Source organism: Pleurodeles waltl, chromosome 1_1, assembly GCF_031143425.1.
Source record: "Pleurodeles waltl isolate 20211129_DDA chromosome 1_1, aPleWal1.hap1.20221129, whole genome shotgun sequence".
In the NCBI taxonomy this organism is placed as follows: domain Eukaryota; kingdom Metazoa; phylum Chordata; class Amphibia; order Caudata; family Salamandridae; genus Pleurodeles; species Pleurodeles waltl.
This window is the reverse complement of record NC_090436.1, coordinates 302691330-302717357: the sequence shown is the minus strand read 5'-3', so window position 1 is coordinate 302717357 and position 26028 is coordinate 302691330. Positions and strand designations below refer to the sequence as shown.

At 47.3% G+C, this 26028-nt stretch overlaps 1 protein-coding gene across 3 annotated transcripts in view; it reads left to right on the top strand.

Moving 5' to 3' along the window:
• The window catches only part of PLPP1 (phospholipid phosphatase 1), a 220090-nt gene that overhangs the window by 157271 nt on the left and 36791 nt on the right, over positions 1-26028 (top strand). For all 3 annotated transcript variants that reach the window (XM_069222113.1, XM_069222132.1, XM_069222122.1), the window contains one exon: positions 1523-1580. In XM_069222113.1, coding sequence (XP_069078214.1) covers positions 1523-1580 — 58 coding nt within the window. The remainder of the gene's footprint in view (positions 1-1522; positions 1581-26028) is intronic.

The following is a 26028-nucleotide window of genomic DNA, read 5'->3' as shown; positions in this document are numbered from 1 at the left end:
CAGTAAATGATCCAAAGTTTGTAAAAATTGAGCCTGTCCAAGTCTCCTTCCCAGCTTATTGTTCTTGAAAGGGGCAATGAGCCTTGGAACATTCCTGAAAAAAAACTGTGGGCCTGATTAAGAAAAGTTTGCGCCGCCTTTGTTATTTTTTTCACGCAAAAGCAGTGCAAACTTAGAAAATATGATTATATTTTGGAAGTTTGCATCGTTTTGCGTCAAAAAATAACATAAAGGCAGCGTTAACTTTTCGTAAATCAGGCCCTGTGTATCTTGAAGGTTGACGTTTTCCATTGTCAAACAGCTTGTAGTTGAGGGGGTTACTCTAGATAAACCTGTTTGAAGCACCCCATTACAAACACTAAGTAAAAAAACAGGGGGCATGGAGAACGCAAGACCTTTGACATCGTAGACGCTAAAACATTGTAATCAGCAATCCATTTCCTGTGAAATATCCAAATGCGCAGCCATTCCGGTGCTAACGTCCTGTGTGGTAGATATTTTTAAGCTCAGGATGCCCGCTTGAAAACCTTTTGTTACTGCAACAAGCGTTTTGTAAAGTGAAGGACAAAGAAGCTTCACCCAAAGCTTTACTTTGATCGCATGTGTCGCAGACGTAGATTGTGAAGAGTGATGTATCCTCTGTGGGACCTTTTGTAGCTGTTTTTCCTTTGTGTGTTGTCCAGATGGAAGCAGTTGAATTTTTTTCAATAAATCTGCGCGTTGCTCAATCCCTGGCGCCGTTGTGTAAGGGGATTGTTGGAACCGCCGAGAGTTGGACCTGCGTTTAATGGATTGCGTTTATGATATTGGCACACTAGAGCATCCAAGGGCGTAGAAGAACCCCTTCACTGCCACGCCCAAGAGCACTCTGTCCTCAGCTCTGGTTAGTTCACCAATTTAAAATGCAGAATGATCCTTGGGTATCTCCTTATTGTGTGAGATCTAATGTTCGACCGTATCATTTTTTTTTCTCTTTAGATGGGGTGGGCGGGGGCTCTTCCAGAAATGCACTTGGCTGGCGTGTCAAAGAATATCTATGTTCGGCAGTTGTAAGGGTTTGAATAATAACGTTTGTTTCTTTATATGAAGCTACACTTCTAAATGACAAAATATGTAAAATTCTTCCGTAAACAACATAAAAGCACCTTCCCCTGAAAAGCTAAATTAATGTATTTTTTCTGTTCTATTGAAGGCACAGTGATTTTTTTTTTTTTTAAATGTATTTTATTAGTATGTACGAGGGAGAATTAATTGTGAGCACACTCTCAAGACCTTATTAAAATCTAAAAAAAAACAAAAAAAAAAAACATTCCACATACTCGTTCAATTATGTTTTTGAGAGGGGTTGGGGTTGTTCAGAAATAATTTTAATAGATGCCAGGCGAGCTCCCAACACAACAAAGATGTATGATAGTTTATTTCACATTAATTCTATGTTAACTCGATCTTCTCAAATTGTTTAAACATTGTTATTTTGTTTTTAACAAAGAAGTGACGTGTTTTTTATTTTTCTGCTTCACAGACTGTCCTTTTACTCTGGGCATTCATCCTTCTCCATGTACTGCATGCTGTTCCTCGCAGTGAGTATCTTCATTCCAGGAGCACTTTCCCAGTGTAGAAAAAAACTTCTTGTACTCTCTACCATGTCTCAACAGCAAAGGCCTTTCGCGTTTTTATAAGTGTGTTTGTATTACCAGAGAGTGGAATTTTTGTGAAAGGTACATGTTGGATTAAACCGTGCATTGGTCTAGGAGGGTTGGCACAGCAGGACAGCAAAACGCTGCCAATGGCTGATTTAAAAAAAAAAAAAAAGACGGGCCGTTAAATAAACTACAGTACAAAATCAACATGGAATGTGGCAGGCGGACTTCCTTCATCGCTGGTGGTTTAATGTAACCTGACTACAGAGGGGATGAAATATATCTTAATTGCCAAGGTTTATGCAGGTTAGTTCAAATGCAAGAAGGGGGGTTGGGGGGGGGGAAGAGATCGCTTTGTGGTGGGAGCATGGGGGAAGCTTTGAAGAAACACGAAAACCTTGCTTGCTACTGCGATAATTCCCACTCGCACAGTCTGTGAAACGTGTGCACTCTGCTTGAGTGACGAGAGAAAGTGTGTAAAACTGCCAAAAACCAATGTGCTTTAGAAATGGAATTAAGACCTGGCTCCGCTCCAGAAGAGTGCCAGGCTAGACCAACCACCTTTGGACAAAGGCTCTTTGCCTTGTGGTGATGGGCAGGGGCGTAACTTCAGGGGGTGATGGTGTTACACCCCACTAATAGATTAATTCTGTAGTAAATAGCTGGGTACCGGTGCTTTAAGTCTGGTACTGTGAGATGTTTGTTGCATTTCAGTAGGGATTTTTACATACGCTGACAAAAACACACACACTCTCGTCTTAAAAATAAATTACTTTTCAAAATATTGAGGGGCATATTTATACTCTGCGCCAAATGTGCGTAAAATTTTGACGCACATTCGGCGCAAACCCTGCCCCATATTTAAACACTGACACCCGACCCCGCGGACGTCAAAATTCCACTGTGTGTGTCATTTTTTGGAGCGGGAAACTGCCTTGCGTTAATGATATGCAAGGTAGGCGTTCTCGCCCAAAAAATGACTTTAAGGCCTGTGCGCCTTATTTATACCCCAGTGTCATTTTGATGCACAGGAGGTGGTGGGCCTTAAAAAATGGCGCACAGCCTGTTGTGCGCCGTTTTTTAACGCCTGGGTCAGGGCAGGCGTTAAGGGATCTGTGGGCTCGGAAGGAGTCCAGAGGTGCCCTCCCCTGCCCCCAGGGACACCCCCTGCCACCCTTGCCCACCCATGGATGGGGGGGGGGACCCATCCCAGGTAAGTAAAGGTAAGTTCAGGTAAGTATTTTATAAAGTTTTTTAAAGTGGCATAGGGGGGCCTAATTTGGGCCCCCCTACATACCACTATGCCCAATGACCATGCCCAGGGGACAGCAAAGACAGGAGTCATGCACCCTTGCCCAATGGCCATGCCCAGAGGACTTCTAAGACAGGAGTCATGTCAATGGGGATTGTGCGTTAAAAAAAAATGGCGCAAGTCCGGTTGAGGCCTGATTTTTGCCTCAGACCTGACTTGCACCATTTTTTGACGCTCAACCCTCATTTTCCCCTACGCCGGCGCTGCCTGGTGTGCGTCATTTTTTTTAAACTCAGACTAGTCCGCAGCGCCGGCTAACGTCATTCCTTAAATAATGGCGCATTGGAATGGTGTTAGCCGGTGGTAAAAGTTTTGACGCACAACTGCGTTGGCGCAGTTGTTCCTCAAAAAGTATAACTATGGCCCTGAGATTTAAGTACCCCAAACAATCTGTGCTCCTCTCCCTTACTACTGCTTCTTAAGGCCCCCGCTTCTAATATAATGTTTTTTAATTAATGTGATTGTTGTAAAATCTTAAGCTTCCACCAGACCACCCCCTACAATCTTACTGCCCAGGGTGCGCCCCTGGAAGCACCACTAATTAACTAGCCCATTTCCATAGATGGTGCATGCTTCCCAATTCAAAAAGCAAGAAACCTCTAAGCGAGAGCAAAAGGAGGAAACCTCAAAGTTGCATTGAAATATAATCTTTCACACTACAGCTCAACAGTAGTACTGCTTATTCATAATATGCTTAATATGCTTAGAAAGTACATCTTCACTATCATCCCTGCTTTTTCATCCCATTATATTTGCTGTCTAACTAAATGCTCTTGATACTATAGTATGAAAGACTTCGCCACAAACCGTAGTTTGTAGTTGTGCCCCTGCTCATATAATACAAATGGCATAAGACTTTTTCCCTATCTAGCTCGACGTGGATAGCACTGTGTTGATCGTATGCTTAAAAACTTTGCTAGATAAACAGACATTTGAGGTGAGCAAATATAGAATGCCGTTGGTGTTGCAGAGTCCTCCACCTAAACTTTGGAGCTACCCAGAGTTCTCTCTCCTTTTTTTTTTTTGCATATATATGTCTCATTGGTTCCTCCCCCATCCCCCAACCTCTTCACTTAAGAAAGCTACTTGTTCGGTAAAAGTAATCCAGAGCTACTAACATTATTAGTTTTGTACACATCATTCATGATTACATTACCATCCTTTATATGCTTGCCTGTCATGAACATCTCAGTGCACAATTGCCAGCAGTAATGTAAAAAAACGTTTTGTTTATTTGGAATGCCTTTACACAGGCTAAGCAGTGTAGTCACTATGTACCTGGTACCAAGGTAAGAATACCAAGGTATTATTATTATTAGAAATAAGTCTCCCAGTGCTTTATAGTTTATCATTCAAATATCCGCTTCAAATGTATTTTGGAAATTATGGGTTTTGAACTATTCACATTTTTATCTCAGATAATCACTTTTCAGTTTTGGTGTACATATATTAATTTAACCAAGCAAAACCTTTTAGGACATATTTATGAGAGGGTTGCGTCATGTTTGCACCATGCATCGTGGTACATGCATGATGTGAACAACGAAGTCAGATTTTTGAAGCCATGCAAAGCCACTTTGCATGGCTTTGCATGGCTTCAAAAATCTAACAGAATCCACGGGAGTTTCGTGGGAACACCCATGCAATGTCCAGGGAACACCTTCCCAGGGCAGAGTATCGCAAGGTGGTGATTTGCAGTGCGTTACCCTGCCCTGGAAAGGCATTTCGTGGGAGAGCTGCCTGGGTGTTCCCACGCAACTCCCATGGATTTTGACCCATCCCCAGATTTACAAGAACTAGTTAATCTGGGGAGGCACCAAAATGTCACACCTTCCCAGGGGAGGCGTAACAAGGAGAAATATCTTGGTACTTGTACATGTAGTGGGTTTTATTGCAAGCAAGAAGTCCCTTTGCAGCCTTCACTATGCTATAAACATAATGGGCACTAGCTGGGTTTGAGACTACATAAGCAGTTCAAAAATAATAAGAACATGCTAATTATAAAACTACCTTTTAGGAATAAGGGGGTAGGTCTGAGGCATTTGTATTACCTTTGGCTACTACTCAAGGAACCAATTTTACTTCGTTCCACTTGGCGCTGCACTGCTTTACATCCAACAGTGCTGCACTGTGCAATGGGTAAAATACAAAATAAAAAAAATCCACATCTAGTAAGAGTTACGTGCGGATGAGTGCATAATCTGGGCTTCACGCAAAAACTAGATCAGCGTGAACAAAGTATTGTTCTACAGCACAAACATTAGCCAGCATTGCCTTGTATCAAATTGGTGCTGGAGGATGAACCCAGCATACAAATGTCAATACAAGGGCAATCGTCCAATGGTATGCTGTGGCACAACGCTTAATCTGATAGAGACTTCTAGTTGCACATTCCTTACCTTTGAATTTCCCCAGGTGTCAGTCTGGATTTGGACATTTTTCTTCAAGCAGTACCTCTTCATGCCATCGAGTGGCGTTGGTCAACTCTGTGGGCGTCACTGGCGTTGTGTTTTCTTTCTCTGCCAGTTTATGCGCAGATCCGGAGAGAGCTACCTCAGTCACTTTTTAACTACGACAACACTTTAGTCGAATTGTTTTTGATGAGGTCGTGGATGCGTTCAGGGATGTCCTGCAAGACCGGTTTCAAGCCCTGCGACTCCTGTCACCGAATGATGTTGGTGACTGATCCGCACCTCGTTTGTCTTTGGTGCCTGGAGCGCAGTCACGATCCGAAGTCGTGCTCTGACGCTCACGGTCTCATTCGGTCGAAGGTCTTGAGACCGGCCGCCGAGACACCACCACTCTTAGTCCTCAAAGTCATCGGGACATTCGGGTCATAAGAAAAAGAAGTCAAAGAAGAACAAACATTCTTCGACTTCACCCCGTTGCTCGGACGATGCGTCCTGGGAAGAGCGTCGATGCTCTAGGCCTCAGTCCTCAGAGCCTTCATGTGGGTCGGCCCAGTGCTTCCCCGACTTCCCGGAGCTGAAGTCACCCCTGCTCAGCTCAAAGAGTTTTATGAGGCAATGCGCCTCATTTTTGGGCAGACTGACCCACTTTCTGCGCCCTCGGGCACAGGTGAGTTGGTGGGGGGGCCCCCCTCAGATTCTAAGTCGTCGGCTGCGGCCACGGAGGGCTCCTCCGGATCCAATCGCGGATCCGTCCCGATGTCGGTCGTGCCACAGCAACCTTATATGGCATTGGGTCAGATGTTGATGCTTCCAACGTCGGTTGGGCCCACAATTCTCATTCTCATACCCGATGAGACACAACGACATTGCTCGATGCAGATTCCATTCTCTGTGGGCTCCCCTGGGCCCAGGGTTGATCCAGACCCGTATGCTTAAGGTTATGGATATGGGTAGAGTTTGGAGGGGAGACTGGACCCTTTAGAATACCAGCTTGATTCCCAAATGGACTAGGTGCGGGATTTTGGTGATGCCAGTGGTCTAGACACCTCCCCTGACACTGGTATGCTCTCGCCTCCTACCATGGCTACGGAGGAGGGTGCCTCATACCCCATGGTGGTGAAAAGGGTGATTGAGGTCTTGGACCTCGAGCTACCTTCTTTAGAGGTTAGGCCTAATATCCTAACCGATGTGCTTCAGCTGGGGTCTTCCTCATCAGAACCCCTTCTTCCCTTTAATGAGGCACCAATGGATTTCGTTTTGGGTACTTGGTCCAGACCCAGCACAGGGGCTTCTGTGAATAGGACGAATGCCTGCCGCCATCGGCCTGCACCGACAGACCGAAAATTCCTCACCCAACACCCCACGCCTGAGAGCCTTATCATCCAGGCTTCCTCTTCATCTGGTGCTTTCCCTGCCACTCACTCAGAGAGGGAATCAAAAAGATTGGACAGCTTGGAGAAGAAGTTGTTTTCTTCGAACAGTCTAGGGCTGTGGTCCGTGAACACTGCATGCCTTTTGGGCCACTATTCCCATACTCTCTGGGATACGGTCACACAAGTGATGGTTAGAGTTCCGGAGGAGGCCATGACTACCTTTTCCCAAGCCGTAACCAATGGGAGGGACACAGCGAAGTTCATGATTAGTTGTGGACTGGATACGACCAACTCTCTGGGCAGATCGGTTGCATCGACTGTGGCATTGAAATGCCACACCAGGCTGAGAACATTTGGCTTCTCAGGGGATGGCCAGCAATCCTTGATGGACATGCCCTTTCATGGAACACGTCTCTTTGGAGACAAGGCGGACTCAGTGCTCGATTGCTTCAAGGATTCCCGAGCCACAGCCCGGTCCCTTGACCTCGCGTCTGCTCCTAGACCCTAGCAGTCTGCCTTTCGTGGCTACAGAAGGGGCACCCAACCGCGTCCATTCCACCCCTGGCCATCGATCCGCGCATGGTGTACAGAAGCTGCGGACGTGGAATCCCACGCCCCCGAGGATCAGGGAGCCAGCGGGTCGCCCAGTCCATCTCAGCCCCCGCTTCAGCCTCCAAACCTTCCTAGTCCGCCAGTATACCAGGAAACAGTTGGCGGCAGGATTCCCCATCACAACTGCCCTTTACGGCTCTTAACCATCAAGACTGTCTTTTTAGTTGCCATTACCTCTGCCCGCAGATTAAGTGAGCTCCAGTCTCAGTCATCTAAGCCACCTTTCCTGGCCATCCAGCCTGACAAAGTGCTTTGCACCAGGGCTTCTTTCCTGCCTAAAGTAGTGACACCCTTCCATGTCGGACAGTCCATCATCTTGCCTACCTTTTAAACACCCCCACATCCCTTTCATGAAGAGGAGAGACTCCACCGTCTGGACTCAAAAAGAGCTCTACCTTGATCATACCAAAGGCTTCTGGGTGGACAATCAACTCTTTGCGGGATATGTAGGTGTGAAGAAGGGGAAGGCAGTGCAGAAGAGGACCATTTCTCGATGGGTGCTCTCATGCAGCAACCTTCTGAAGGTTTGCGTGCTCACTCCACCAGAGCGCTAGCACGGGGCGTTCCTGTCCTGGACATCTGTCAGGCAGCGACGTGAGCATCTCTGCACACTTTTACCAAACACTACTGCCTGGACAGCCCGGTCCGAAGGGACGGCTACTTCGGCCGTTCGGTCCTGCAGGACTTCTTGGTGTGATCTTGGTTCACAGCCCACCACCGGGGATGGTATTGCTCGGGTATCTATTCAAAGATAAGTAATCTGCAACTAGAAGTCTCTATCAGATGTAAAAGTTACTTACCTTTGGTAATGCTATATCTGGTAGAGACATATTTTAGTTGAATGAAGATTTCTTATTGACATGCGTATTCTCCCCGCACTGCAAACTGATTTCTAGGGACAGGAACTTCCCCTTCAGGGCCATAGGGGCATATTTATACTCTGTTTGCGCCGCATGTGCGTAAAAATTTTTGACGCACATTCAGCACAAACCTTGCCCCATATTTAAACTTTGACGCCTGAGCCCGCTGACGTCAAAATTCCTTTGTATGAGTCATTGTTTGGATGCGAGAAAGTGCCTTGCATTAATGACATGCAAGGTAGGCGTTCCCGCCCCAAAAAATGACTAAGACCTGTGCACCTTATTTATACTCCCGCGTCATTTTGATGCACAGGAGAGGGTGGGCCTTAAAAAACGGCACACAGCCTGATGTGCGCCGTTTTTTTAACGCCTGGGTCAGGGCAGGCGTTAAGGGATCTGTGGGCTCACTTCCATGGTCTCTGACAATGGAAGAGTCCAGAGGTGCCCTTCCCTGCCCACCCCTGGAGGACACCCATGGATGGGGGGGGGGGGGTACCCATCCCATCCCAGGTAAGTACAGGTAAGTTGAGGTAAGTATTTTTACATTTTTTTTTTTAAAGTGGCATGGGGGGGGGGGGGGGTGCGCCTAATCTGGGCCCCCCTACATGCCACTGTGCCGAAATGGCCATGCCCAGGGGACAGAAGTCCCCTGGGCGTGGCCATTGGGCATGGGGGCATGACTCCTGTCTTTGCTAAGACAGTCATTTCAATGGGGGTTGTGTGTCAAAAAATGGCGCAAGTCTAGTTTGAGGCATGATTTTTGCCTCAAACCTGACTTGCACCATTTTTTGATGCACAACCCCCATTTTCCCCTACGCCGGCGCTGCCTGGTTTGAGTCTTTTTTTTTTCTTTTTTTTTTTTACTCTGACCACTAACGTCATTCCTTAAATAAGGCGTCCGCATGGTGCGTAGGAATGGCGTTAGCTGGCGGTAAAATTTTTGGTGCAAACAAAAAAGTATAAATATGGGCCATAGTTTTGGAACACCACTCTGTGTTCTTCATGGCTCCGCTTTACTGATGTGGAAAGTTGTGAAAAGAAACTGGCGTCAGCATGGCTGGGTGGCACCTATATACAACCACAACATCATCACAGTGAACACAACGCCCCTGGAGTCGACCGCTGCCATGTGACGGCGCACAGAGGTACTGCTTGAAGAAAAATCTCCGGATCCAGACTGACACCTGGGGAAATTCAAAGGTAAGGAATCTGCAACTAGAATATGTCTGTACCAGATATATCGTTACCGTGGGTAAGTAACTTACATTTAGTTTACATTACATGTTATGCATAGAAATTTCAAACAATAATCTACCTGCCTTTGTGTTTCTGGTTTCATGTGTTGGCAGGTGTAGGAAGATGGTTCTGTATATACTATCTCAAAGTCAGAGATAGAGTCCAGGGGTTCCCCAAGAAGCTTGACAGAGGCAATAATAGATACCTCAAATAGAGCATTCGTATTAATGTGGTCGAGCAGTCAGGCTTATCAGAGGGAAGTGTTAAGCATTTGTTACACACTTACACACACACTTACACACACACACACACACACACTCACACACACCATTCCAAAGCGCCATGCGGGCGCCTTATTTATTGAATGACATTAGCCGGCGCTGCGGACTGGTGTGCGTAAAAAAAAATGACTCACACCAGGCAGCGCCGGCGTAGGGGAAAATGGGGCAAGTCGGTCTGAGGCAAAAAAATCTGCCTCAACCCGATTTGCGCCATTTCTTTTTACTCCCAACCCCCATTGAAATTACCCCTGTCTTAGTACAGACAGGAGTCATGCCCCCTTGCCCAAAGGCCATGCCCAGGGGACTTCTGTCCCCTGGGCATGGTCATTGGGCCTAGTGGCATGTAGGGGGGCACAAATCAGGCCCCCCTATGCCACAAAAATTGCTTACCTCAACTTAACGTCCCTGGGATGGGTCCCTCCATCATTGGGTGTCCTCCTGGGGTGGGCAAGGGTTGCAGGGGGTGTCCCTGGGGGCATGGGAGGGCACCTCTGGGCTCCTTCCAAGCCCACAGGTCCCTTAACGCCTGCCCTGAGCAGGCGTTAAAAAATTACGCAAATGCGGCTGGACGTCATTTTTTTTGACCCGCCCACTCCCGTGCGTCATTTTTGCACAGGAGTTTAAATATGGCGCACAGGCCTGGGAGTCATTTTTTAGAAGGGAACGCCTACCTTGCATATCATTAACGCAAGGCTGGTTCCCCCTTCTAAAAAATGGAGCACATGGTGGAACTTTGACGCCCGCCGCGTCGGACGTCAAAGTATAAATATGGGGCAGTGTTTGCGCCGAATGTGCGTTAAAAAAAAACGACGCAAATCCGGCGCAAACAGATTATAAATATGCCCCTAAATGAGAACACACACACACTAAATGAGAACACACACACACACACACACACACACACACTAAATGAGAACACACACTCAATGAGTTTCTTAACTCCAGGCCAATAGATTTTTATAAGGATAAGATTCAAAATTGCAGGTAAGTACATTAAATGTAAGGTACTTTGCATAGGTATAGATAGAACTTTGAATCAAAACAGTAACGTACACAGTTTGCATAAAATGGCAATAAGCTATTTTAAAAGTGGACACTGCAAAATTCAACAGTTCCTGGGGAGGTAAGTACAGTTAGGTTAATGTGGTAAGTAAAGCACTTAGAAGTTCAATCTCTGGGGCATAGGCAGCCCACTGTTGGGTGTTCAAGTCAACCCCAGACACCCAGTACCAGCAACACAGGGTCGGTCAGATGCAGAGGTCAAAGAGGGGCCCAAATAACATAGGGGCCTATGGAGACAGGGGGTGCTCCGGTTCTAGTCTGCTGGCAGTACCTGCGTCCTCGGGGAGCAGACCAGTGGGGTTTAGTAGAGCACGGGGGGGGGTCCCATGCAGGCACACAAAGCACACCCTCCGCAGCATAGGGGCGGCTGGATGCAGGTGGCAAACAAGGTGTCGGGTTAGTAATTGAAATCAATGGGGGGAGCCGGGGGGTCACCCAGACGTTGCAGGCAGCGCATAGGGGGGCTTCTCGGGCCAGCCACCGACTGAGCAAGGGTGAGGGCCGCCTGCTGGTCATTGGTGCAACAGTGGTTGGTTCTTCACAAGCCTGCCGGCTGCGGGTGCAGTGCTTATTCCAGGCTTCTGGTTTCTTCTTCCCTTGGCAGTGGCGGTCAGGGGGGGGTCCTCAGGATTCCCTCTGCAGGCGTCATCGTGGGGGTGCAGAGAGGTTGCCCCAAGGTGGACACGTTGTCCGAGCCGCCTGGGGATCCTCTCTGGGTCGTTGGTTTCTCCGGACACGGGCCAGAGGCGTCGGGTGCAGAGTGGTGGGGACTCACACTTCTGGAGTGAGGTGAGAGTCCCTTTAAAGATGGTTTCTTCTTGCTTGAGGTAGACAGTTCCGCTGCCCTCGGGAGTTCTTGGGCCCGTATTTATACTCCGTTTGCGCCGAATTTGCGTCGTTTTTTTCGACGCAAATTCGACGCTAAACTAACGCCAACTAACGCCATATTTATACTATGGCGTTAGAGGCGTCTAGCGCCAAAGTTCCCGGAATGTGCGTCATTTTTTAGCGTGAACCCCTTCCTTGCGTTAATGATATGCAAGGGAGGCGTTCCCGTCTTAAAAAATGACTCCCAGGCCTTTACGTGGTATTTATACTCCCGGGCAAAAGAGACGCCCGGGAGTGGGCGTGGCTAAAAACGGCGCATTTGCGCCGCTTTTTAACGCCTGGGTCAGGCATGGCGTTAAGGGACAAGTGGGCTCAAAATGAGCCCAGAGTGCCCTCCCCTGCCCCCAGGGACCCCCCCTGCCACCCTTGCCCACCCCAGGAGGACACCCAAGGCTGGAGGGACCCACCCCAGGGACATTCAGGTAAGTTCAGGTAAGTATTTTTTTTTTTTTTTTAAATAATTTTTTTTGGCATAGGGGGGGCCTGATTTGTGCCCCCCTACATGCCACTATGCCCAATGACCATGCCCAGGGGACAGAAGTCCCCTGGGCATGGCCATTGGGCAAGGGGGCATGACTCCTATCTTTACAATGATAGGAGTCATGTTGATGGGGGATGGACGTCGTTAAAAAATGGCGCAAGTCGGGTTAAGACGATTTTTTTGCCTCAACCTGACTTGCCCCATTTTAAGACGCCCTAACGTCATTTTTGCCCAACGCCGGCGCTGCCTGGTCTACGTGGTTTTTTTCCACGCACACCAGGCAGCGCCGGTCTGCTTGCGCCGGCTAACGCCATTCCATAAATACGGCGCCCGCATGGCGCTTCAGAATGGCGTTAGACGGCGCAAATTTTTTTGACGCTAAACTGCGTTAGCGCAGTTTAGCGTCAAAAAGTATAAATATGGGCCATGGTCCTTCATAGCTGCAGGGCAGTCCTCTGAGTCGGCAGAGGTCGCCGGGCCCGCAGGAGTGACCTGGGGTGTTGTAACACCAGGCTTGAGCCTTTGAGGCTCACTGCCAGAAGTTACAGTTCCTGCAGGAGGGGGTGTGAAGCACCTCCACCCAGAACAGGCTTTGTTCCTGGTCACAGAGTGCACAAAGGCACTCACCCCATGTGGCCAGAAACTGGTCTGGAAGTGGCAGGCCGGGAGCGACTTGTCAGCCTAGCACTAGGAGTTGGGCTGGCATGCAGGAGGCATCTCTAAGATGCCCTCTGTGTGCATTTCTCAATAAATCCCACACTGTCATCAGTGTGAATTTACTGTGCTGTGAAGTTTCATACCAAACTTACCAGTATTAGGTGTAGCCATTATGGAACTATGGAGTTCGTGTTTCCCAGACTCTATATGGCTACCCTGCACTTGCAATGTCTAAGAATTGGCTTAGACACTATAGGGGCATAGTGCTCATGCAGCCATGCCCTCACCTGTGGTATAGTGCACCCTGCCTTAGGGCTGTAAGGCCTGCTAGAGGGCTGACTTGCCTATGCCACAGGCAATGAAAGGTGGGCATGGCACTCAGGGGAGTGCCATGTCGACTTATGGGCATATTTATACTCCGTTTGCGCTGAATGTGCGTCAAAAATTTTGAAACACATTCGGCGCAAACTGTGCACCATATTTAAACTTTGATACCCGATCCCGCGGACGTCAAAATTCCGCTGTGTGCGCCATTTTCTGGATGCGGGAAACCGCCTTGCGTTAATGACATGCAAGGTAGGCGTTCCCGTCCCAAAAATTACTCAAACACCCGAGCGCCTTATTTATGCTAACGCACAAAAATCCTGCACGGCCGGGAGGCGGAGTCGTAAAATGACGCACATCCCGATTTGCGCAAAAAATGAACGCCTGGGTCAGTGCTAGCATTAAAATGGGGCAAACACCTGTATTTAATGAAAACACACAGAAGCAACAGCAGAGCTCCAAAAGGAAGATATGGAGGTGCTTCTAATTCAGCGTGGACGCAGACACAGAGCACAGGACCAGCAACAGCAGCTTCCACAACACCTGCAGGGACCCCAAAGGCAACACAGAAGGCAGGAGAGGATATTCCGCACCAGGACAACCCTGGAAACATGACATCATCCAGAGGTACAGGTTGAACTGGCAAGCCATTCAGCAGCTGCTGCGCAACATTGAGCACAGTTGGCACCCAGCTTGCAGACATCCCGCACCATCCCACCAGAATCCAAGCTGCTAGCTGTACAACACATGTTGGCAAGTGGCTCCTTTCAAACCACTGACACGCTGGCTGCTGGGATCTCACATCCATCATTCTCTGCCTTCCTGCCCAAGGTACTAGATGCCATTATCACACTCACACCCCGCCACATCTGCTTCCCCAACACACAGCAGAAGCCGCAGGGGACAAAAAAGGCGTTTTACCTCATTAATGGATTCCCACACGTCCTTGGTGCCATTGACTGCACACATGTATGCCTTGTGCCACCTGCTGCAACTGAACACCTATACCACAACAGGAAGCACACACACGCCATCCAGGCCATTGTGGATCACCAGGGATTGATCACCAACATTGTGACAAAGTATCCTGGTTTTGTACATAATTCATTCATCTTCCGACACTGTACCATCAATCAACACTTCCAGGATGGGCGATATGGAAATGGACTACTTGTTGGTAAGTACAGAAACCTACTTGTATACACACTGCACAGCAACCCTCTAGGACAAACAACACATACAAACACAATGACAAACACATGGTGCCAACTGGCATTACATCTGCTAAGATAAAACTTCAATAACACCCAATCAAACTCCCTTCAAATCAATACGTACTGTGTAAGGGTTGTGGAATGTTATTTGCTTCAGATCAAACACCATGACACACATAACAATATGATGACTACTATAAAGGTCACATGCAATCATTGAGGCCATTCCAATATCTCACATCACTCCTGCTCTCACATTGCCCACTACCAAGAGGCAAGTGGACTGTGCGAAGAACACATCTTGATGGGACAATATGAAAAGTGCACATTCCTACACATACGCATTGTGACAAATTAACACACACACACAACAGATGTACTGCCATACGAACCTTCTGAAACTCATCATGACAACCTCACAACCAAGTTAGACTACTGCACATGGTCTAGTTCAGCAGGCTAAGTAGACGTTACAACCGGAGTCAACTTGCCAAGGGCAGAGAAATAGGTCTGCAGTGAACTTGTCATACATGTGAAATTAGTGTACAGTCAAATGTTAAGATGCCAGTGATCACAACGTACGGAGAAGTTTGGCTAATTGTCACCTTGCAAAATCTAAGCGTCTCACTGATGGCTAAATTAATCTGTTTCATATGTCAAAATGTATGGGATGTCCAGGGTACATAGATGTAAATGTGTTACCACCACTGTTGATTTGATTCTGTGTATGGAACTATCATCTCACCCCCAGTGAAGACACAAGTCACAATGCTAGGGAGTACCCACTGTACTTCAACTCTCAAAATATACTGCTGACATCCGGTCAGCAGCCAATCACTCGTTCAGCTAAGGAAACAACCCAATGCTGATGGTACATCCTAGAAGCCTAGGAATCGACACAATAACACAAACACAAATGAGTCACAGACAACACAAGAGAACTACTGCCATGCAAGGTGATATTAATGGGACAAACTACATCAACATGATCTCAATCATTTTCTCTTTCAGCTGATCAGGGGTATGGGATCCAGCCATGGATTATGACCCCATTTGCCAACCCACGCACTGCAGCAGAGCGTGCATATAATGAGGCACATAGGAGGACATGCACCATAGTCGAGAGGACCTTTGGCATCCTGAAGTCAAGATTCAGGTGCCTTGACATCACTGTAGACAGCCTCCTATATTCACCTGAAATGGTCTGCAAGATCATTTTAACCTGTGCCATCCTGCACAACATTTGTGTACAAAGAACATTCCCCTATTAGAACCAGAGCCACAAATACCGGAAGAGGAGGAAGAGGAGGATGCTGGCCATCAACATGAGGGGGACCAACCAAACACAACTGCAGGATTGCGTAGGCGCCAACATATTGTCAACAATTTCTTTTGACTCCACTCACCATCACCACTGTTTTAACATATGTAAATAAACACCTATAATAATCACCATATCATGGTCTGGGTAATCATTTTTGCATAACATTATCTCTAACTATCAGAATAAGAGTGTAGCCTCATGAAGCATTGCTGATATACCGATCAGGACACAGAAATTTCCAAAGCAATTGTGATGCGTATGAATCAACAGTCACATTCACACACACACACACACACACACACACACACACACACACACACACTGTAAATTACATATATCCTGTACATTTCACCTTTAAAGGGCAATAGCAGAGGACCACACCTATTTCACACATACATGTTGGCAACATGGTTCTTCGCAGCATATGTCACACAACTAAGACACCATCAGTCATTAAGGGAATAAAATGCCTCACACATGAGGCAGTGGATGTGCTTTTGCATTGGTAACAGGAATGTATGACCAGACCCTTGACAGCAGTGAGTCGAACAGCACCTATCTTTGCAAGGACTATCTGTGACTAGAATTTTATATAAGAAGAACATAGAGAGCACAAGTGCCACACCTATGACAAGCATTGCACACATGACATTACATGTACATGTCAGCCCATGTTCTAAGTCCTGACACACCCATGTTCCCGGTCTCATCCCACCCGTCTTAAGAGGTCCCTGGAATGGTAATATGTGTACCCAGATAATCCCTCCTCTACACACACCCAGACTCACAATGTTAATCCAGTGTGCTTCACCCTTTAGTATGGTATGCCATAGTCATTGTACGTCTGTCTGCATGGACGTCAGGTTAAAATATGCACTGGCTTGTAGTCGCTAAGCCCTGTTATCACCTGTAGATTGCTTCCCATGTGAAAGGTACTGTTGGCCATTTGAACTTAGTCTCTCACAAGTCCTGTAGGTGAGATTCGATGCAGCACACACCTGTGAGCACCTCCATGCAGACCAGCCATTTGAACACGCACTGCCCTTGCAGATGCTTGGAACAGCATAGAAGCTGACACAGCTGATTTTTATGGCAATGCATAACACAGCCCTTGGGTTAATGTGTCACCTTCCAAAACACAGTTTTCCATTTCAACTGTCTTGTTCCTCCTCTGACCAGTCTCAGTCAGACCACTGAGTATTTACCTTGTGAAATGTCTGGATCCTGATTGACCCTGCATCCTGCTAGCCTGACTTGCTCCTGTCTGTACGTTACCCTAAAGGTTCCTTGTGGCTACATTTGTACCATGGTTGCTTTCCCAACCCTCACATTCCTCCTGGGGTATTTTGTCAGGTGGGTCTACAATGCATACTCAAATACATTGTATAACATAAAAAAGCAGATTATCGTACCATTGTTGGGAACTTGTCTCCAAATACCCAAATCATGGCCTATCCCTTGTCTGGGTCTCATGTATGCATGAGTGACAAATTGTGACAGTGTACCATGGTCGTATGCAGGGATTGGGTATAGTGCCTCCAGCAGAACCAGCAACGTCGGATAATGTGCATGAAAAGTCCACACGTTAGGACCCTGACAGTCCACACGCTAGGACCCTGACAGTCCACACGCTGATCCGCATTGATCACAACATATTGATGGGCCGTGCGTGGTGAATAGCTGCGAGAATAATATCTTTGGCTCTCTGTGTCACAAACACGGTACCCACTTAGTAAGTACATGTGCCTGACTCATGGTGGGTTCACCAACAAGTGCCTAGGAAGCAGTATCCAACATTCCAGGACATGTGATGGCCAAGTTGTGGACCATTGACATGAACAACCGTCTGCTATCTATCCAGTGCATGCTTTGTCATTTGTGGTTTGGTTTTTATGTTACCCAAAAACTAGAAAGTTCACACAGCAGTTTTTGCAATGTGTATGACTAACACGTCCTCTCATTTCCACACTGACTTGCATCTGAGGGTTGGACACATTGACTCCACATGCATACAAGAATATTTCCTATAATGCATCTTGTGATGGTCACACAGTGGGTCAACAACAATATTAGTAGCCAAAGCACACACATTGACCAATAGGCATTGAGTTATTGTACTTATGTGAGTCACTTTGTTATCCTCTCCTAATGCCAAACATGCCCAATTTGTGTAATCCATATATGTAGGCCACACGTTTGGCCATCTATTGCTTCAGTCAAGAGTGAAAATCCTGTACTTGAAGTAGCGGATCAAGGTCCGCAGTAGTATGATGTGTCACATGTGCCCATAAACCGTCATGCCCAAAGTGGGTGCAATCAGCCTATCTCAGTATTGTCACAACTGTAATGTACCATTAAAATGGTAAAATGACCCAAACCCAGTTAATGCCAGAAATTTTGCTGCATAAGCGGCTAAAAATAACCCACATGCGACTAAAAATGACGCTTATGCCCGAAAAATGATGCATAATGCCCTGAAAGAACCATTGGCCCTGAGCGGTATTTTCCACACTGCACCTCCGAAAATTGTTTAAGTTTGAAACAATTTTTAACCATATGGATGCAGGGTTAAATCTACTCCGATGTGTCAATAAAAAATGACGTGCAGACTGTATGCATCCTAATATTTTGACAATAAAAACGCTCCGCATTTTAGGCAGGAAGTGATGTAATAGAATATCCTGTTTACAGAATAGGTACAGTGGGTGTACTTTCACTTTCACGTCTGTGATATTGCCTGACTGTGTCTCTGTGCATTTAGTGATTTTGTCTCCAGTGTGGTCTTTCAATTGTCTTTTTGTGTATAAAAACTGTCTGTGGTATCCTGTCTGAGTGTTTTTGTGCTCATTTGTGTTGTCAGCAATTGTCTTTGTTTTGTTGGGAGTCTGTTGTGGGTAGTGGTAGTTTGGGTATAGTTGGGCTATTAGTAGATTTTTTGAATTTTTCGTGTCCTACTTTCCCCCTATTCTCCTTTTGTTCACCTTTATCCCCTATTTCGATTTTTATACCATTATGTTGGGTAGGCTTCGTCTTGGCAGGATGGGAGAGGAGGAGCTGGGTGGGTTCATTTGGCTGGTGTGCCATTTCCTACCCCTGATGATTGAGGCAGGTGGGCGTGTGATCCAGGGGTATCACACAGGCATGGAGGCTCCGGTGGGCAAAGGTGTTGCATCATCTGCAGAGGATATACAACACACCACGAAACAACCACCAGCTGAAGCACCGCTGGGCTGACCTTGTCTCCAGGGAGCAAGATCCGTTGGACCACCTGGGGATTGTGATTGGTGGCCCTGTTGGTGAGTACAACTCATGTTAATGCGCATGTTTAAATGCTTTGTAGTGACATTAGCTGATTTTTACAGTATCTGCCGGCAATGTTGTTGAGCGTGTGGAATGCTAGTGAAACATACAGAGCCATATTTCTACTTCGTTAAGGACCACAATTGCGGGCTGTTTGGAAGCAAGAGCTCTGCAAACTTACTGAATACATTTGTTTTTAGTAAGTTTGCACCGCCTTTGTGTCAAACAGCAAAACAAATCAGGTGCAAAATATGTATAGATATAGGCCACAGTTGCCTGTGAGGTATAGAATTTTCGGACACATTACCGTCATTTGTTGACGCAACAGCTAGACTAACTTTATAAACACAGCAGGAGCCTAAAAATTAGTGCAGACTTCATGTCAATTGATGATAGCAATGCTGTGCTAACATATGTCTCGTGTGTTCGGTGAGTGTGTCAGAAAACCGATCATGGAAAAATATTAGGAATTATTGTGCCCCCTTGATCTGGATTTGGACACATACGTAACAAGTTCTAGCTGCGCTCAGCTAACATCTTAGACTGGTATCCAGTGTTTGTAGTGCCACATTTAAATTAGGGATGGCAGTCCAGAGGTATGCACATGGGTTCATATCTCTATGGTTGGTGCAACTCATAGCTGTGCCACATCAAATGAAGAAACTGATACAAATTGAGGGCTAACAACTGTCCCTGGCCCTCTGTACATTGTACCTGTGTGTCATAAATTGGTCATAGTCACAATGGCTGGTTGACTGGTAATGCAGTCCTCATGGAAAGTGACTTTGGATGTCTCTCATGGATACACATGATGAGAGGAATACACTCCATGATTCTGTCTGCTCACTAATGAAGGAGCATGTTTGCCACCACATGATAGTTAGGGCCACTGCATGTGTGCAGATGTGTGTATCACTCACTGGAGTCCCTTAGGGGCATATTTATACTCTGTTTGCGCCGAATGTGCGTCAAAATTTTTGACGCACATTCGGCGCAAACACTGCCCCATATTGAAACTTTGACGCCTGCTGCGTCGGACGTCAAAGTATAACCATGTGCGCCATTTTTTAGAAGGGTGAACCTGCCTTGCGTTAATTATATGCAAGGTAGGCGTTCCCTTCTAAAAAAATGACTTTAAGGCCTGTGCCCCATATTTATACTGTGACGTCATTTTGACGCACAGGAGGGGGCAGGCCTTAAAAAAACGGCGCCCAGCCTGATGGGCGCCGTTTTTTAACGCCTGGGTCCGGGCAGGCGTTAAGGTACCTGTGGGCTCAGAAGGAGCCCAGAGGTGCCCTCCCATGCCCCCAGGGACACCCCCTGCCACCCTTGCCCACCCCAGGAGGACGCCCAAGGATGGAGGGACCCATCCCAGGGAAGTTAAGGTAAGTTCAGGTACGTATATATATATATTTTTTCTTTTTTTCTTTTCTTTTCTTTGTGGCATAGGGGGGGGCCTGATTTGTGCCCCCCTACATGCCACTATGCCCAATGACCATGCCCAGGGGACATAGGTCCCCTGGGCATGGCCATTGGGCAAGGGGGCATGACTCCTGTCTTTGCTAAGACAGGAGTCATTTCAATGGGGGTTGGGCGTAAAAAAAAATTGCACAAATCGGGTTGAGGCGAAAATTTTGCCTCAGCCTGACTTGCCCCATTTTTTGACGCCCAAGCTCCATTTTCCCCTACGCCGGCGCTGCCTGGTGTGAGTCATTTTTTTTGACGCACACCAGTCCGCAGCGCCGGCTAACGTCATCCAATAAATAAGGCGCCCGCATGGCGCTTTGGAATGGCGTTAGCCGGCGTTAACATTTTTGACGCACAACTGCATTGGAGCAGTTGTGCGTCAAAAAGTATAAATATGGGCCTTAGTCTGTACATATTTTCCGTGGTATGTAGGATGCAGTATCATCATGTTTGAGAGGCTTTACTGTCTTATGTCATCTTACACATAGTATTTGTCTTTTGAATTGTTGTACAGTGCACAGACATTGAGCACATTTCTCCCTTCCATGCCTTACAGGTGGACCAGCACCCTACACTGTTGGTGAGCTGGCTCGATTTGAGAACCCAGACATCTCCAGTAAGTGTTGATATTTCTGTCATGTGTTGTTTTTGCTGGTGGTGTGTGATTGACTCCTGTGTGTAGGACACATAGCAAGGTGTGATGCGCTGGCCAATCTTTTGTTTTGTTCCATGCGTGGAATATCATTTTATCACCATCTTTGAGTTGGCCAATCCTTATCGTATTGTCATATTTTGGTATTCTAGGTCAGTCCTGTAGGCACAGCAATGTGAATAGGGATGAGTCATGTGGATAAAACTTGATTCAGGAAAAAGTAGCAGTGGACCATATTAGTGAATTAGGCAGCCAGTCAGACCCGAATTCTCCCAGAATAGGGATGCCAAAGTCTTACCCACAGACTTCTGCTTCCTTATTGAACATGTTGAACTGTATGTTAAACTTCCAAGCAGCATGTAGCTCCACATGTAGTGCTACAAGTATGTGGCACTTGAGTACAATGGCCTAGGTGTGCATGCAACTCGTGGCCAGAGGTGTTCTTTCATCTCTCTGTTTGTTTTAAGTCTTGGCTTACTGGTAGTTAATGATGTGGACAAAGGTCTGCATTTTCAAACAGGAGTGTTGATGGGATTATCCAAGGGTTAGCTGTCTCCTATTTGGGGATCCTCCTTACCTGTGGTGTGCGTGCTGGGCCAAACACACGCCCAGCTTTCCTAAGAAATTGTTAGAAATTATTAGTTGATTGTCCCCCCCCCCCCCCCCTCCCCCCCCAGACACAGGCATAGGGTTGTGAATAGTGTGCCTAGGACTGATGATATAAGTTTGGTACACAGACATGTAAATCAGTAAAGCACTTGTCTGAACCTAGTATACCCACTCATGATTAGCACATGCTTTCTATACTGGCAAGTCCATTTACAGCTCGCAAATCTTGTGGCCCTAGATTGCCATCCAGTACAATGACATTTGTTGCCCTGGCAGTGGTGGAGGACGTGCAGCATGATTTTTAGCCGACAATTGGTAGAACTATGATGCCAAAATCATGCCAGTTCTTACCCATCTTGTAGGATTTGGATGTGCTATGTGTGATAGGACCTTTGTAGCCTGGCTTGCCATGTACTTCCTCAGGGACAATCAATGACTGTATGATGACATGAGCTGTTACAAGTACAAGAGATGTATTGTCTGATTTACTTCTTGTGCCATTTCACACAGTACCTAATGTTTGATTTTCTATTTGTCAACAGCTGCAAATATGACTCCCATCCAGGTCAGGGAGTTTCAACGGCAAGCAATGCAATACCAACACATACTTGATGTCGCGTCTGGGTACCGCAACATGGCCTGAAGATATCGCCATGAACAAGCCTCTGGAGCTTGGAGGGCATTTGCACAAGGGGGCCCTTCTGTGCCTACCACAGCAACCACCACCAGCAGCACCACCACAACTACCACCCAGGTGGCACCAACAGCAGCTGGGACCTTTGCGGGACCATCAACTGCTCCAGGACCAAGCACAGCACTACCTGCAGGGCAGCCTACAGCCATTGCTACAACACGGGCCCATACTTCCTCGGCTGGCACCTAGATCACCCCTGCTGCAGCCATTGACCCTGCTGCTTTTGCTCAGATGCAAAGGAAATTGGACAGTGTTCTAAGAAAGATGACCAGACTGCAGCAGGAGGTGGCACAGGTCAACCGGCGGGTGCGTTCCATCAAAAAGACCCTGAGGAGGGCCAACCTGTAGACATCTAGACGGACATGATTCCCTCCCCTCCCTCCTCTTTCCTGGTTCTTACACTTTGTGGGTTTAGGGGGCTTAGTGTTAGGTTAGTATAGGCTGTTAGTTTAGTTAGTGGTAGTGGGTGGAGGGTGGGGGGGTTTCTGGATATTTCTACTGTTTATTTTTGTGTGTGTAGGTGATGGGCAATGTTGGGGTTCTTGTCTTTTAAAAAAAAATAATAATAAAAAAATATATATATTTGTTTAGTATAGGATAGTTTGGCCCATATTTATACCATTTGACGCAAACCAGCGCCAGCGCTGGTTTGCGTAATTTTTTTTACTGCCACCCAACACCATTCCTACGCGCCATGCGGGCGCCTTATTTAAGGAATGACATAAGCCGGCGCCGCGGACTGGTCTGAGTAAAAAAAAAAAAATGACTCAAAGCAGGCAGCGCCGGCGTAGGGGAAAATGGGGGGTTGTGCGTCAAAAAATGGTCCAAGTCAGGTCTGAGGCAAAAATCATGCCTCAAACCGGATTTGCGCTATTTTTGTGACGCACAACCCCTATTGAAATGACTCCTGTCTTAGCAAAGACAGGCGTCATGCCCCCTTGCCCAATGGCCATGCCCATGGGACTTCTGTCCCCTGGGAATGGTCATTGGGCACAGTGGCATGTAGGGGGGCCCAAATTTGCCACCCCCCCCATGCCACTTTAAAAATAAAAAAAATACTTACCTCAACTTACCTGTACTGACCTGGGATGGGTCCCCCCCCCCCCCATCCATGGGTGTCCTCCAAGGGTGGGCGAGGGTGGCAGGGGGTGTCCCTGGGGGCAGGGAAGGGCACCTCTGGACTCCTTCCGAGCCCACAGGTCCCTTAACGCCAACCCTGACCCAGGCATTAAAAAACAGCTTACATCAGGCTGTGTGCCGCTTTTTAAGGCCCACCCCCTCCTGTGCGTCAAAATGACGCTGGAGTATAAATAAGGCGCACAGGCCTTAGTCATTTTTTGGGCAGGAACGCCTACCTTACATATCATTAACGCAAGGCAGTTTCCCACCTCCCAAAAATGCTGCACACAGTGGAATTTTGACGTCCGCGGGGTCGGACGTCAGAGTTTAAATATGGGGCAAGGTTTGAACCGAATGTGTGTCAAAATGTTTGACGCACATTTGCCGCAAACAGAGTATAAATATGCCCCTTGGGCCCTAGTGCCCACCCATTGCTCACCATTGGTTGGCTTCACTGTCACTCATTTGCTTGCTTCATATTCATTTGTGTGTGACGTCTTCTCCTCTTTTTTTTGGTCCCTCTTCTTGAGCATGTATGCATTACTATCTCCTCCACTGCTTACTTTTTTCAGGTGCTACTTTCTAGTTTTCGTTTAAGCACTTTACAGTAGTGCATGTGTTATGTAATGTTGCGCTTGTGTGCTTATTTCTCCTGCCGCAGCTGTTAGTCTCACTCGCTTTTGTTATTCTCCGCCACTTTCCTGCCTTGCCACCTCCCCCTTTTGGTTTTCCCACATGCCCATATTGCTTCCACCCCTGTTTTACTGCCGCGTCCCACCCGTGCCGATGTTTTACTTACACCCCCACAACCGTGTTGCTTCCCCCCACCAGCTTTAAAACAAAGGCCCATATTTTTACTTTTTGATGCAAAACTGCGCTAACGCAGTTTTGCTTCAAAAAATTTAGGGGCATATTTATACTCCGTTTGCGCCGGAATTGCGTCGTTTTTTTTTTACGCAATTCCGACGCAAAACTAACTCCATATTTATACTTTGGCGTTAGACGCGTCTAGCGCCAAAGTCCATGGCGTTAGCGTCATTTGTTAGCGTGGACACCTACTTTGCGTTAATTATGTGCAAGGTAGGCGTTCCCGTCTAAAAAATCGACTCCGAGGCATGTGCGTCGGATTTATACTCCCGGGCAAAATTCACGCCCGGGAGTGGGCGGGTCAAAAAAAAATGACATACGGCCGCTTTTGCGCCGTTTTTTAGCGCCTGCAAAAGGCAGGCGTTAAGGGACCTGTGGGCTCTGAAGGAGCCCAGAGGTGCCCTCCCATGCCCCCAGGGACCCCCCCTGTCACCCTTACCCACCCCAGGAGGACACCCAAGGCTGGAGGGACCCATCCCAGGGACATTAAGGTAAGTTCAGGTAAGTGTTTTTTTTAAATTTTATTTTTGTGGCATGGGGGGGCCTGATTTGTGCCCCCCTACATGCCACTATGCCCAATGACCATGCCCAGGGGACAGAAGTCCCCTGGGCATGGCCATTGGGCAAGGGGGCATGACTCCTGTCTTTGCTAAGACAGGAGTCATTTCTATGGGGGTTGGGAGTGAAAAAAAAATGGCGCAAATCGGGATGAGGCGCAAAAATTGCCTCAACCTGACTTGCCCCATTTCTTGACGCCCAAGCTCCATTTTCCCCTACGCCGGCGCTGCCTGGTGTACGTCGTTTTTTTTTAACGCACACCAGACGGCGCCGGCGGCTAACGCCGGCTAACGTCATTCAATAAATACGCGCCCGCATGGCGCTTCAGAATGGCGTTAGCCGGTGCTAATTTTTTTGACGCAAAACTGCGTTAGCGCAGTTTTGCGTCAAAAAGTATAAATATGGGCCTTAACGCGGGCTAACCCCATTCCAACGAGTCAGCCGGGCGGCATATTTATGGAATTACGCTAGCCAGCCCTGCTGCCTGGTGAGCGTAAAAAAAAAATGACGCGGACCGGGCAGTGCTGGCGTAGGGAATAATGGGAGTTGTGCGTCAAAAAATGGTGCAAGTCAGGTTAGAGTCAAAAAATTTTACGCTAACCTGACTCGCGTCATTTAATGATGCACAACCACCATGGAAATGACTCCTGTCTTAGCAAAGACAGGAGTCATGTCCCCTGGGCATGGCCATTGGGCACAGTGGCATGGGACACAGTGACAGTGGGCACAGTGGCATGTAGGGGGGCCCAAGTTAGGGCCCCCCTATGCCACTTAAAAAATATAAATGCGCAATCCGGCGCAAAGGTTAGGCTAACGTCATGGAAAATTACGTTAGCCGGGAAGGGGTGGCGGTATGGGAGAATGGGATTTTGCACCAAAATATGACGTTAGGCTGGTTAGAGTAAAAAAAGATTACTCTAACTGGCCTAGCGTCATTTCTTGATGCTAAACCTACCATATCACATGACTCCTGTCTTAGACAAGTGTCCCCTGGTCATGGCCATTGTACCCAGTGCCATGTAGGGAGACCCATTTCAGGGCCTCCAATGGCACTTTGAAAAAAATAATAAAATACTCACTTCTGCTT